The sequence below is a fragment of the Anopheles stephensi genome, chromosome 2 (assembly GCF_013141755.1).
Source record: "Anopheles stephensi strain Indian chromosome 2, UCI_ANSTEP_V1.0, whole genome shotgun sequence".
NCBI classification, from domain to species: domain Eukaryota; kingdom Metazoa; phylum Arthropoda; class Insecta; order Diptera; family Culicidae; genus Anopheles; species Anopheles stephensi.
The window spans coordinates 55136307-55151471 of record NC_050202.1 but is presented as its reverse complement, the minus strand read 5'-3'; the positions used below and the strand labels follow the sequence as shown (position 1 = coordinate 55151471).

Genomic DNA, 15165 nt, shown 5'->3' with positions numbered 1-15165 from the left:
AACTGACGAAATCCTCTTACTGGCAACCGGGAGGAAGCTGCTCACAAGGATATTTGGCCTCGTATATGTAGAAGGTTAATGAAAGAGCTGGCGGACAATTAAGGACAGTGGGGGAACGAATTAGTCACACTAGGTTCTGATGGGCTAGTCATGTCATGAGAATATCACTGAACCAACCAGCGACCTCTTCGAGGATGTTGGAGTACTCCTCCTTGCTAGCAGTAATGCACGATTTCTATTGTTTACATGGAGCAAACTTAGCTAAGACTCTCTTTATTATTGCCATGCGTGTTGTACCTATGCGCAGATCGTTCCAGCAATAGCCCGAGACGCAGACTGGCGCCAAATTCGGTAGTTCACGTCGGTGCGGTTTAGCTCGGAGTAGATCCAGATAGGTAGCCGATTGGAGATGACCCACAGATCACCGTTGCTGTCAATCTATTTCATATTGGGCAGAAGAGCAAAACAAGGCTATTCGTTAGAATTTAAGTTTTTAAATTAAAAAACCACAACTCACCCTTAGATCAGCGGGATAAATCATCTCCTCATTGTCCAGATGCACAATGCCATGGTTTTCGGGTGTAAAATGCTTCTTCGTGTTCCAACAACCGACCGCGTTTCGATTGATTTCCGCATAGAACAGTACGCCGGTCTTTGGGTCGTACGCATGGCTCGAACTCTGCGCGTTGGGACCTCGAGCACCCAGATGATGGAACTCCCTGCCGTACGCACCGTTACCGAGCAGTGCCAACGTTTCGTTCTGCAGAACCCGGTTCGATACGGCAATCTCGCTTACCGAAGCCATCGCGTGCAGGTACACGGTACGCTCGGTGCTGTCACTGTTCTGCCACCGGCCCCCAACTGCCACCGAGAAGATACCGTCGTACCAGGTGAACTGTTGCTCGGCTATATTGAAATCTCCGTACCGTGGTTCGAAGGAGAAGTAATTATGCTTGAACCGCCACATCCGCCCTTCGCTCAACCCGTACACGTACAACAGGCGCCATTCGTAGTCGGGAATGTATGCGTACGCCCGGCCACAGTCCGCCTCATCGACGTCCACCTCGATGTTCGGTATGCCGTACCCAAATTCAACCATTTCCGCCGGTATTTCGAACCGTCGCACACTCCGATGGATGGTTAAGTCGATGATCCACAGAGCGGGCCGTTGCACCTGTCGACCAGCACCGCCCGGATACTCGAGGTACCCCGTATCGACGAACCAGAGACGATCGCACCGATCCACCTGAGTACGGTAGACCGAGATGATGCGTTTCGGATCGGCAGCCAAATCGTTCTGCAAAATGAAGAGCAAACGCTTAAGTGAGGGGAACGCATTAAAAACACTCGGCTGCCCTTACTCGCAGTGAGTTGACCAGCGTGTTAGGGTAGGGCTCCAGCGTCGGTTCGTTCACGGACGGATTGCGTGACATATCGATTACGTTCAGCGTCGCCGGAATGCCGGGACGTCGGCGAGGTATCGTGACGTACAGGAAGCCTTTGTGATGTGTCACTCCCATCGGCAGATTCCCGTACGCATTGAATGTGTCCTCATCGGATGGGACGGCATTGGCCGAAAACAGTACATTCTGTGATGCTACAAAAGGAATCGCCCATGAACATGAGCACACTGTTAATCGAGGCGCACTCCTCACACACAAAAAAAAACCCCAATCAGATTCCTACCATTATTTCTGTCGCTGGATCTTAGCTGTGACCACTGGTAAACGAGCTGAAGCTTTTCCGCCGACGTTACGGTTATCAACGCACCAAACAAACTGGCCAGCACGAGGCACCACGGAACGGCCAACTTGGCTTCCATTGCTTTCCAATAGACTGTATCTTGTACACGACACCGATGGCCACGATGCAGCAGCTGATCACGACTTTCGCGCTCGAGAGATGCTCGAAAGCGACTGAGGAAGATGTCCGGCTTGCAAACGGCCTTATCTTCGCCCTCTGAAGAATCTTTCCCCATCTTTCGTTGGGGTTCGCAGTTCGGTTCGGTGTATGACCTTGGAGAGATTACGAGCGACGGCGAGTGGTCCGCACTTGTTAGGTTTTTAGAGCGACAAGGAAAATCCACTGCATCGTGCTGATGGATGCTCCATGCGCCCGTGTGGGAAACTACTGATTGCTGGTAAAGTTTGCCCGGAGAGTACAGGCTTGCTGTTGCTGTTATTTTCGCTTGTTTACCAACATCATTAAGCATATCAATACGGTTTGGTAGCATGAATTGATTTTACACACTCGACCTGCAGGGCGAAAACACTTTAGAAAATTATGTTTTACTAATCTTACTGTTGTGCAGCGAATGAAACATGGCTTCTTTGGTGGAGTGGTCATGCCATGAGGATGGCACCGGACAATCCTGCCTAAGGTGCAGTGATAGTGTTGATGCGTCCGCTCCGAGAAATCAGAGATAATGGATTGGCAGACGAACGCGCTGTACCACGTGCGTTATCTCAGACCTCAGTAACAGGTTAAAAAGGAAGCGAAAGAGGTCTCAAAGACCCAAACCTTCCTACTTTCACGATTCCCTACTTCCTGAAAGCTAGTGGCAAGCTATGAAGGTTCTGATGTCTAGGCACAACCGTTACTACAGTTAACAAGCAAAGCATTAGAATCTGGAGGCACAACGAATCTGAAGGCACAGGTAACAAGCAAAGCATTAGAATCCGGAGGCACAACGTTCACAAGTATTGTACCTAATATAGACTTCACAAACTGCTTCCGTATAGCAGATTCTAGCAACACAAAAAATGCACAAACTGGATTGACGTGAGCCCCTTCTTTGCTGTCTCGCCAATGGCGAAATAGTCGGTAAAGATTACGCGTTAGTTCAACTAGTGAAATATGCATAGAGTTGGAAAGAGTGCAGAGCTACCATTTTGAAATAGAAGAGCACACTCAGAGAGTTTTTTTTATTCATAAAGAACGGCCTGGCCAGAGTTTATTTGTTAGAGAACTACCGGTAGCTCTTGAGCTCACTAGCAGACACTACTACAATACTTGGAGAAGGCCCCTTGGACTTGGCTCCTTGAATTAGCATAGTCCTCTTGTAACAGAGCCCTTGAACTAAGCCCTTTAGACAAGACCCCTTGAACTTGGCCCCTCGATGCAGGCCTCTTGAAATTGGAACATTGGAATAGGCTACTTAAACTTGGCATCATGGAGCAGGCCTCTTGGACTAGGCTCCATAGAATAGGCCCCTTTAAAAGAACTATTGAAGCAGGCCCTTTGGACCCCTTAAAAAAGGGGCCCTTGAAATCGGATCATTGGATTAGGCCCCTTGAACTAGGCACCTTGGAATAAGTCTCTTTGAATAGGATTCTCGAACTGGACCCCATAGAGTAAGCCCCTTGGATAAGGCCGCTTAGAATAGACCTCTTGGAGCAGGCCCCTTTGACTAGACCCCTTGAACTAGGCGCCTTGGACTAGGCTCCTTGGATTAGACCCAATAAACTAGTTCCTTTGACTTACTTACTTATCAGGTGCTACAACCGGTTACACGGTTTAGCGCCGTCGTCTGCCAATCCGTTATCCCGGCCGTTCTGGCGGACGCATCAACGCCATCAATCCATCTCAATGTGGGCCTACCACGCCTCCTCTGTCCGTGTGGACTGCTTAAAAGGACTTTACGGGCTGGGTCGTCCGGTGTCATTCTCATGACGTGACCAGCCCACCGGAGCCTGGCGAGGCTAATTCGCTGCACGATGGTGAGATTATCCCTCCTCACATACGGGGCCAAAAGTACTTCTGAGCATCTTCCTCTCGAACGCGGCCAAGAGGGCTTCGTCAGTTTTGGACAGAGTCCATGACTCAGAGGCGTACTGGGTCGTTGCTGAATTTTGACCCCAGATAGGGAAAATTTTTGGACGATTTCGAAGGTGCGGTCACCTATCTACTAGCTGACTAGTTGACTAGGCCCATTGAAATCGAAACATCGGCTCTTGGAATAGGCTCCTTGAACTTGGTCCCTTGGAGCAGGCCTCTTGAACTAGGCTCTTTGGAATAGGTCCTCTCAGAATAGATCTCTTGGTGCAGGCCCCTTAGACTAGATCCCTTGATCTAAGCCCCTCGGACTAGGCCCATCGGATTAAGCCCCTGAGTACAAGACCCCTTGGAATCGGAACATTGGACTTAGCACCTTGGAATAGGCCCCTCGGACTTGGCCCCTTGGTTAAGACTTCTTAGACTAGGCCCATTGGAGCAGGCACCTTAAACTAGGCCTAGACAATACGGGCCCAAAGGGCTATTTGCAAGAGGCGCCTAGTACCACGGGTGTATTCCAAGGGGTATAGTCCAATCCTGGTAGGGAGAATTATTTTTGATTAATGATCAAAACCTTCACTAGCAGGGTTGCTCTTGTCTTAGGTCTAGCAAGGATCACCAAGAACCGTCAGGGAAGTAGGAAAAATATTCATTCATTCTGGTTTTTATCCTTTCCCAAGACATTCTCCGTTCCGTTCATCTGTGAGCCAGACACACTCTCGCGCATTCTACCCGCACTGTTGGGTGCAAGCACCTACACCCGCAGCTGCATTTGTTTATGAAACAGTGTTAGTGTGTGTGTGTGAGCGTGCGTGGCTTTGGTTTTCCTGCCAATCCTTGTGTGTTTGTCCACCGTGCCATTTTTGCCTGCACAGATTTATTCCTTCCTATGCAGCCTTTCGTTTATTCCCTTTTCTGCTTGCCAGTGTCTTTCATTCTGGTTCGTTCGTTTTTAATGGTTTGTCCGGGAAAAAGATATATGCATCGATACAAGAAACCAACGTTTCGATGCACAAAGGTTCCTGCACGTGGTTTTTGCCTATGCTCTTTGTTTACCATTCGTCAAGATGTGGGTAAAGCGACCGTGCACCAGCGTAAGCTACCCAGCTTTGGGCCACTCCGATTACATCGATACAGACCCGGTGGACGGTTCTCGCATTGGGTGCTGCGGATGTATATGTGCGCACGGGTTCTTGCCACTTGCTGGAGCGGAGAAGCGAAAAGGATAATGAAACGCATTATCCTTCGGGTCACCACGAAAGGATGCAGCAGTATGAATATTCGCCCGCACCAGCGCATCGAAGGAACGGAACGAGAAGCAAACGGAATGAAAAACGAAGGTCCCTTTTTTTTTTTGGACGAACAAGATATGCAAGCATTAGGGTCCTTCTTGGTGGTAAGGGTAAAAGAGCAAGCAGCAAATAGAAATAACAAGGAGAACCAGCGAGCAAACATGTAGCGAAATCAAAGCAGTGTATCTCTGCGTCATGGTGGGATGGCAGTTGCAACAGAACCGGTGCAGTTGAAGGTTCTGTGTAGCGCGGTTTCGACTTTTTTTTCGAGAAACATTTCCTCTAATGCCATTATTAATAATTAACGATAAATAGTAGCTTAAGCTAAACGTTAGTGCAGCCGGCCAATTATAATAGCTGTCCCCAGTGTATGGGTGTTTACCATTTGAGTCCTGCGAGCAACCGGAGAGACCTTAATTTGCATGACCGGGTAATATCCCTCCGGTACCTAGCCATAGTGTGCGTGTGTGTGTGTGTGTGTTTTCAAATGTATCCTACCGATACAGTGGCTTGTCGGTCAGTCGGTCAGTCACGAAACGAGCCCAACGCTGGACGCAAACTATCGATTCCCGACAGAGCAACGTAGCTGTGCTGTGGGTCCCTTCCGAACAACAGGTCCGGGATTCTGAACCTGAAGGCGTCACCGTTTGCGTGTCGCGTGGATCCTTGTTTTTTTTTTCTTCATACTTCAAGGCTCCAACGTTTGATCGGCGAGATTTAAGGACCGGCCCAGTAGCACGGGACTCGTCCGACTGTGTGGTTGTTGGTGATTGTATCAAGGAATGGTTGACCGAAGGAAGGTCCCGGCCAAAGTAATTACACAGCATGGAGATGACGTTACTTTGGTGGACGATTTTGCTGGTCCGCTTGCTGGACGTTACTACCGCGGTAAGTAATGCTTCTTAAGAGACCTGGAGCGCTCCGACGAGGGGTATTAGTACGTGCTTTTCCTTACCGTTCGCTTCTCAGGAAAAGCCAACCTTTCGCATCATAGCGCCCGAGTTCATTTGTAATCCAACCGAAGCGTATGGAAGTGGTGGCGCCAATAACGACAGTACAGCCGACCCCAGCTCGACCCGTGGGAATGCTACACAATCCACACGCCAATTAACGATCGGGTAAGTCACGGAAGCGGTATCGGGGCGAGTATTTATGTCGCTTGGTTAATGACGCGCAGAAGCGCATAAATTATTGATTGAGACTCTCTCTCTCGCTCTCTATCTGTCCTGGCGACATCCCGACCGTTATCCTTTATTCATCCACAGAAAATTATCACTTATCGATCTTTTTCCCCCGCCTTTCAGCTTTCAAACGAACGGTGGCCAACGGTTGCACTACCGTGTGAAAGCCTACTTCACGCTGCTCGGCGACACCGGGTTCATCAGTCAACGGCACACGGTAGGTTTGTGGCGTGCCGTCCGCCAGCTGGAACAGCGTGTGCGGCGCGAAGCGGATACGATCGCCCAGAACGGTCAGATGACGATCGGTACGGAGGAGCTGCTGCCGGGTGTCGTGTACTCGTTCGGTGTCGTCGCGATCGACGCCAACGGTACGGAAAGTGAGGAGCAAAACTTTACCATGACGTACCGAAACATTGACCAGGGCGCTTCGTTCGAGCATGGTGGAACGAGCCGAAGCAGCGACGATGTTTCGCTGCTGCTGCTCGGTGCTGAGAAAACGTACGCGGATGTGGAGTACCTGGTGACGGCGCAGCTAATTTTCTGTCGTCGACGTACGGATTACTACTACCGGTGGACTGTTGGGCCGTTGGTGAATGATAGTGGTGAGCTGGTGGCTGTCGCCCTGGAGCGCTCAAAGCTGCTACGCGTACCGGCGGGAAGTTTTCTCCCCGGGCATCTGTACGACCTTGAAGTGTCGGTTCACTCGACGGCGTCCACCGAGGATGAGGTTATGGCGATGGCACGCATGACGGTCAATGTGTTACGACGCGACCCGGAAGTGGTTCTCTTTCCCGCGGACGCTGTAGTGGGTATTGATCAGGAAGTTCAGTTACGATCGTACGCAACGGCCGGTGAAGTGGTGTGGTCGTGCCAGAAGAACGGTGACGACAGCAACTGTAACGATACATTCGATATCGGTGAGGGTTCGGCAGTGGTTACCTTTTACAGCGAAGGACAGTACCACGTGAAAGCCTCCATCGGCAGCGACTCGCAGGAGGAAACTGAATCTCGCGCGTCGTTGACCGTCCACCCGAAGGTAACGCCAACCGTACGGATCCTGCAGTGGTCCAAATATCCGGCCGTTGCCCGAGAACCATTCGAACTGCTCGTAAGCGTTGCCGGGCTCGTACCGAACTGCTACTCAAACTGGACGATTGTGCAAGACGACGGGTTTGCGTACTTCGATCCTGCCCTGCTGCCGAATGGCGCCACCCTGGGCGGGCTGTTCATACGAGACATCGAGGAAAACTTTCTCTCCGAGCTTGTCGACTACGGGAACGATACGGTCGTGAAGGATATCTTACTTTCCATCCCGGGAGAAACCACCGTCACTGGACCATGGAAAGGGCTCGACCCGGACGTGCGTTACAAGCTGCGGCTGGAAACGGTGTGCCCGGAACCGATCGATGATAGCAAACTGGTGGGAGCGCGGACTCAGCGAAACCAGGTACAAAGTTACTGGACGTTCGTGCTGGAGACGAATGGTGCTCCACAAGCGTTACCGATCGTCATATCCCCGGGGAACAGCGGAACGGCCCTGGAGACGGTGTTCAAGATATCGACCGGCATTGCGAAGGATACGGAGCGAGACTATCCGCTAAGGTACAGCTTCTGGTACATTGCGGATGGGGTGGACATCCATATTGCCAGCAACTACGAGATAACATCCACCGAGACCGTTCTGCCGTACACAAAAACTGGACAGATCGGAACGTATGCGATCGTTTGTGATTCGCGCCACGCATGTACGAAGATCGCTGGTCCTCCCGTGCTCATCTCACCCGGCATCGAACCATCGGCTGAAGCGGTTTCGTACGCGTTCCAAACGATGGAAGCATACTTCGATCGGCTCAACTATCGCGATGCACTCAAGTGTGGTTTCGAGCTGCTCGTAACACTGCGCAATCGACACTCACCCCAGTACGGCACAGCATACCGACGATTCATCGATCTTCTGCAGCAGTCCATCACGCACATCCGCAAGGTGTACGGTGAAACAACGTACCTGTCTGAAGCATCCATACAGGAGTTTGTCCAGCAAACGAAACCCATCCTCGACCTGGAGGAATCGAACAATCACGAACTGTTCCAGCAGCTGCTAGAACTAATGGATTCGCCCTCATCCCGCGGTCAAAGCACACCGCGAACCAAACGTTCGCCACAGGCGGTCTCCGCACACACGCCCGAAAGTGCCGCCAAAATCGGCACCAAGCTATCGCTGATGGAAAGCTTAACCGTGTCGAGGAATGTGTCAGCCGCCCGGCAGGCACGCACCAGCCTGCTCAGCTTCGTACATCAGGCCACCAAAAACTATTGCACGCTCGACTCGCGCCACATTTATGTGGGACAGCTGATCACGCTCGAGATGACCCGGTACCGGAGCCTTTCGGAAGTAAGCTTTGGCCGGGTGTCGGTGCCGAACAAAGTGTTGCTCAGTGCGGCGCCCGCTCGGTTACAGTTTTTGGACGCGTTTCCCGAAACGGAGTACTACTGTCTGGGTCGTGTGTACTATGCGCGCGACCTGTTCAGCGAGCAGGTGTCACCGCACGAGCTGGATTTGGGTTTCTACGAAGCGTTTGTGCTGTCGGTTGAGAAGGGTGGCATGTGGACGCTGGTGGACTGGAGAAGTGACTACTTTGTGTGGTCGCTGGACGGAAGACGGTTGCCGAATGTCACGGTAAGGATGGTTGGAGGGAGATCGGTTATAGTTACGGACCTACATCGGCACTAGCTAATGATGGGTTGTTGTGTCCTGAACGAGATAACAGCTATCTCAGTAATCAGTTATAAGGTCAAGTTTTCTAAAGAATAGCGCTTGGGATTAGGAAGAGATGTGATCGAGGCGCCTGTCTTCACACGGTAGGACCGGGGCTCAAATCTCAGTTGGACCGTTTCCCCATAGCGAAGACTGACTATTCAGCTATGTGGTATCAAAAAGTGTAGTAAGCCAGAAATGGATGGCAGATATGACCTATAAGAGGTCGTTAGGCCAAGACAGAGGCAGAAGAAGCTTAGATTAGAATAATAACTAGAAATAAGTAAACAGTGGTTATAAAAAATTGAAGATAAATTTCGGGTCTATTACAGTGTCAACTTTGGGAGAATAGCGCATGGAGCAGCAAACATTGCAACACGGTGGAAACGGTCACAGATGAGGTGCGATGCAACTGCACTAAGCTAGCGTACTTGAGGTTAGTGTATACAACCATATTTCGTTAATCGTAAGGCGTAACTCACATTTCTTTCCATTCCATCATCACCGTAGAATTTCAAACGAGACAGAGACGAGTGTAGCTGCTCCTACAGAATCAACTACTACGATGGCTTTACCTAGCGTGACGGAACCAACCTCAGACTCTAGCGACACTCCTGAACACGGAAGCTCCACCGATGCAGGTACCGTAGCGTCCGAACAACCGACAACAACTTCGTGGCCAACCAGTGTTAGCCTACCCGGCAACACGTCCGATACTGTCACCGCTACCGAAAGTGATATGCTGACGCTTGGTTCGATACCGGACAACGCGACCGAACCTACCGAAAGCTTTCCCGTTGTTGCATCGCCAGCCAACACGTCCAACGCCGATAATGGACCCAGTGCACTGCTGCAGGGTGGCAGTCAGAACGAAACCGGAACCAGCCCATTGCGCAACCAATCGTTAGAAGTTTCCTCGATCGGATACACGATCGCCGGTGCACTGGCGATCGCATCACTGTCCACGGCGGTGCTGATTGTGGTGTACCGGCGGCGGAAGGCTGTGCTACGGTTGGCCGACGAGCTGCACACCGTACCGTCCAGAGCTCGCACCCAACCCTCACCGCACGTACGGTACGCTCGGTTTCAGGACGAACACAACATGACCGGCGATAATGTGTCCACCATCTCGGACGTACTGACCATCTAGCGGGCGGTCACCAAATGGGACGCCGGATCATCCACCGGATATTCTATTTTTGAGGATTTTGTAGGCATAATTGATCTCGCCGTACTGTTGCCATCTTTGTGATCTTAGTCTAGGTTAATGTACACACACACACACACACCCACTCTCCAAATTTAGATGTGAGCAACAGTGTGAACAGCGTGCATTGGTAGTAATGACATATTTAGTCAGTTTGGTAACAACACAAAAACAGAAACATTTGTCAGCGTTTCTGGAAGCAATAAACGCTTGGAAAATAAAAACGCGACACTTGGTACAATGTAAGTTGTGGCATATATTCTCTGTTCTGTTGCCAGTTGGCGATTCTAGCTGGAAGAAGCGTCAGCAAACAGATACACGATTGTGTCCAGAATCGATCGCAGCAAGGTGTAGATGGTGTGAAAAAGACGCTTAAAGAACCCATCCGCAGGTAGTAATTCCTGAGCCTCTCCATACGCATCATCACTGTCCCGCTTTACGGTTAGGTCCATGGTTGGAAGTTGGGGTAAAGTCTCCGGCAGCAGCATATCGGTCGTGTCAGGGTTAAACTCTAGTAATGTAGAGCTGGCCACACTTTCGATCAGTGTTGGTTCTGTTGCTTCAACGGGTTTAGTTTCCACAGTCACGGAATCCATCTCGATATCTTCAGCAATTGAATGTTCTTCGTCAGTATGAGCCAATGTGCTTTCTGCAACTGCTAGTATAGGGTTATTAGTGGATGACTCTGGCACGTATGATGTTTCCTCCAATGGAGGCTCTGTGGTGGTCTTCACGAACGATTGAGACACAAATGCGAAGTGAGGAACCGTGCCTTCTGGTGTACTGGTAACTTCTCGAGAGAGTGACAAGGTCGTCGATACTGTTGAATCTTCATCAACTTCCGAGGTAATATTTTCTGAATGAGTTGTACGTAGAGTTTCTTTATAATGTTGTTCTGGTGGGGTACAGTCATTCGATGGTTCGGTAGAACTTTTGCCGTGAGATGTCGTCGCGTTGAGTTCATGCATATACGGTGTTGTGGAAGATGTAGGATGAATTGAGGTTGATGAGGTTGTAGACGTCCGTTTGTCACCAAAAGCATGGGATGTAACAATGACAGTCGATGCTCCTTCTGTAGTATCTGAAATTGCACTCAGAACAGTCGTTGCATCGGTTTCGTAAACCAAAGATGGCGACATTCGCTCTTGCTCCTTTGCTGCAGTGCTCCTTTCCGGTGGTCTCCGCATATAAGGCACATCCGGAATAAACCCATAATATGCTTCCGGATTCGTCGGGACGCTTTTGTACGCAGCACCAGGAACAGCATTAGGGTGTGGTTGAATCGATAGAATTTGATTGCTGGATTCCGCTAAGTGGGTCATTATCGAAACCGTTGCACTCTCCGTAGTCGTTATAATCCCACCACAAACATCACACACATGGTCCACATCCTCGTACAGCTGCAAAGGGACTCCGCTATCGTCTGCATCCTTGATGCTTTCGGGAGTGTAATTTTCCTGCGAGAACAAAGCACTCCCGGCAAACTGTGCAGCTGGCGGAAACGTGCTATGCAAAGCCGAGCTCACCATTTTCACCATCCGACTGCCAATATTATCATGACTACCGACTGTTGAGACGCTCGCAGCGGTTACGGTTTGCCCGGGCCACACGGCACCATCATCCTCCGATGACATTAGCGAATCATAGTCTTCGTGCCGGTTTTCCTCTTTCCACAACAGCTTAGCATCTGCTGCTGGCCGCTTCCTGCTAGTCACGGCAAGTCTCGGACGCTTCGTGCCGGTACGCAGCTTCCGATTGCGTTGCCATTCCCAGCGGGTCGGTACAAACTGGTCACTTTCGAAGCGAAACGTACCGCTTCTCCACTCACGCTGCAGTCGATATTTCGGCCGGGAGTTTGCACACTCGGCAACGGTGCGTTGATAGGCGGCTATGACTTGCTGCACGGCGAGCACCAGTACCAGTAGCTTCGCGGCATACATACTGTACGACTCAACGGACGTACCGAAACTAACTGAGAAGGTTCGTGGAGCCGGAAAAGCGTAAGGGCAAAGTCGCAGAACTAATCGTTCCAAAAACACGTACGCGATATATTTCTAAGCCGTTAGGTGCGTATGTTATCATAGTTAGTGCACACGAGCCAAGCGATTAGTGTGTCATCGTTTGAGGCTGGAAGCTTCTACGCCTTTTCTCCGAGCTCTCAGAACAAAACGCAGAGCACTGAGATAGGATAATGGGATTCAAATGCACTGTGTTAAAAAAGTGCACGTTGTGATTAATCCTAGTACGATTTCCTTTTAATTTAACAACAGATAGCAATGCCGTGTGAATGCTTGGTAAAAGTATTCTTAAACTAATTAAAATCATGTACTTAAATGCGTTTGCTTCTTGGCCACGAGAAAATAAGGATTGCTCATTATCCTTAACTTGGGCTTCGCCATCTGGTTGGACGCGTGTTTCGACGAGTCGTTGTGGTAGAAGTGGTTGTAGATGTATAAGGTGTCGTAGTAGTTGTAGTTGTTGTAGGTGTCGTAGTCGTTGTAGTTGTAGTAGGTGTCGTAGTCGTTGTAGTTGTAGTAGGAGTTGTAGTTGTGGTAGTGGTTGTAGTAGATGTAGTATCCGTCGTGGTAGACTCCGTCGTAGTAGACTACGTCGTAGTAGACTACGTCGTAGTAGACTCCGTTGTAGTAGACTCCGTCGTAGTAGACTCCGTCGTAGTAGACTCCGTCGTAGTAGACTCCGTCGTAGTAGACTCCGTCGTAGTAGACTCCGTCGTAGTAGACTCCGTCGTAGTAGACTCCGTCGTAGTAGACTCCGTCGTAGTAGACTCCGTCGTAGTAGACTCCGTCGTAGTAGACTCCGTCGTAGTAGACTCCGTCGTAGTAGACTCCGTCGTAGTAGACTCCGTCGTAGTAGACTCCGTCGTAGTAGACTCCGTCGTAGTAGAGTCCGTCGTAGTGGAATCCGTCGTTGTAGAGTCAGTTGTTGTAGGAGTTGTTGAAGTGGTGGTAAGTGTCGATGCCGTACTAGTGGAGGCCGTCGTTGTAGAGGAAGCTCGAGCAGTAGTTGTCGTTGGAAAGCATGTAACGCTATGATAGCACAGTTTATTCTTTGCCCTCAAAGGATAAGGACAGTAACAATTTTGCATGGGTTTATTTGTCGGATGAAAATATGATTTCACACTATCTGACTGCTTCCCGTTCGTGTTAGCATCATACATCCCCGCACCATCACCATGCCGTGGAAAGAGTGAAGCCCAAATCGAACCATCACGTTTTGCTCCAGCTGGAACGATTCGTCCCATGCCTTGCGAACCATCGTGCAATAGTGCTCCATTCATCTGTTGCCCTTCGGACGGCCTATTGATCGGTAGTTGAGCAACCCTGGCATATGATCCGTCGTTCAATAATCCAACGTTTGTTCCCTGTGTTGCGCTTTGCTGTTGAACAACTGTAGCTTGGTTTGGTGTTCCGGCCGCTTTGGTATTATCTGACTGAGCAACGCTTACGACACTTGCTGGTTTCGCCTGTGTTTCACTATTATCCTGTTGATACACGTGTGCAGCTGATTTATCGTTCAGTACAGCCAGCCTATAGCTTTGTCTTCTTCTTCGAACAACGCTCTGCATCCATTGCTGCTCTCCGTCTTCCGAAGCTTTCCACCCACTTTCAACATTTTCTTTAAAAGTCACTTTGTTTTCCAATGGTGCACTGATTTCTTCACTTCTGTCACAATGGCTGCCTTCGAACGATCCATTAGTCAAGATGCTAATGCCTAATGCTAGGAGAAGCACACCCACCAGTACACTAGCACGCTTTCTATTCCTGAACAGTATCAAGTGCACATAAGCCGCTAAAGTCATCGCGGTACCACACAACCAGCGTAAAAGGGGAAATACTTGGCGCGAGCCTGTCACTCGCTTGGATGCGCTGGTTTATATAAATTTCGCGACCCCCGCACACTGTTGCTGTATCAATCGCGACGTGTTAATGAAATACGGAAGCACAATTAAAAACAATGTAATGTGGATGATGATTATTAACATGATGTCCCGTGTACTTCTACAGTGCCATAAAAGAAAAATGTTTTTTTTTTTTTGTTTGTTTTGTTGTTCGCTCCGCATTCCAGACCTAGACGTTGTTTTGTCGTTCGCTCCGCATTCTAGACCTAGACGTTGTTTTGCCTTTGTGCGGGACAAACGGCGAGGCATTTTAAACATTGTTCACCAACGTCTGCGTAAATGTTGATTCGATATGAATTCTAGCTATCGCTGCACATGCTTTCTGCTTTTGAACCGGAACCTCGAAAGATCTTGACCTCCTGTTACAGTACTTTAGGCAAGTTTACAATAGTTAGATTTAACAGAAATTTCGCTGTTCAGTAGCGGATACCATCATACATTTTTGTTGTTGTACGGGTTGGTCCTATAGCAACTGCCCTGTGTTTTCATAAACAATCCATTGTGTGCTTTTACTTCGTCCAGCCTTTTTGGTAAGCAATGTGAACAAAATGGCATCGACAAACAATTCGAGAGGGCAAAGCGCAAGGAAGCTTAGTAACGCCTAAAGGTATGCTATGCGCATACCATGAGCGAAAATGAACGTGCAGAGATGTCAAACACAGCGTTCGAACATGTAATGTTACTTCCTCGGTGTTTCAAAAATTCATTAGCAACCTTTATTTTGAAAAAAAAACTTATAACTGACAGTAGGCTGTACGTAGCTATTATGAACAGGTAAAAATCAGCTAAATTTTTTCTTGCACTAGATTTACAAGCCCGTGCCGCAGTTGCGAATTTTGATGTTGTAAAGATTTCTGTTGATTGCCACAACCAATACCTCAACGCTATTAGAACTAATAGAGCAAGTTATTGAAAACGATGTGTCAGATTATTTTGACAGTTAGGTTTTAGCATATCTTAATAGTAAGGTGTCCTCAGTAAGGTCGCCCAATTCTACTACTACATGCAAATCGACAACAGCGAAACGTTGAAGAAAT

General features: G+C 49.3%; 3 protein-coding genes across 3 annotated transcripts; 1 reads left to right on the top strand and 2 right to left on the bottom strand.

The window, feature by feature from the left end:
- Positions 1–236: 236 nt before the first annotated feature.
- LOC118502828 (L-dopachrome tautomerase yellow-f-like) lies at positions 237–2206 on the bottom strand. The gene is made up of 4 exons (XM_036035502.1): positions 1687–2206; positions 1362–1597; positions 518–1297; positions 237–438 (listed from the first exon to the last, which is right to left on the bottom strand). Exons 1-4 carry the CDS (start codon positions 1976–1978, stop codon positions 298–300), a joined length of 1449 nt encoding a protein of 482 aa, XP_035891395.1. The 5' UTR covers positions 1979–2206; the 3' UTR covers positions 237–297.
- A 2823-nt stretch (positions 2207–5029) lies between these two features.
- On the top strand, positions 5030–10455 carry LOC118502824. Its single transcript, XM_036035500.1, has 5 exons — positions 5030–5954; positions 6036–6184; positions 6371–8924; positions 9335–9438; positions 9513–10455. Exons 1-5 carry the CDS (start codon positions 5892–5894, stop codon positions 10150–10152), a joined length of 3510 nt encoding a protein of 1169 aa, XP_035891393.1. The 5' UTR covers positions 5030–5891; the 3' UTR covers positions 10153–10455.
- On the bottom strand, positions 10448–15110 carry LOC118502830 (flocculation protein FLO11-like). Its single transcript, XM_036035504.1, has one exon. The coding sequence runs from the start codon at positions 14027–14029 to the stop codon at positions 12830–12832; it is 1200 nt and encodes a 399-aa protein (XP_035891397.1). The 5' UTR covers positions 14030–15110; the 3' UTR covers positions 10448–12829.
- Positions 15111–15165: the final 55 nt, after the last annotated feature.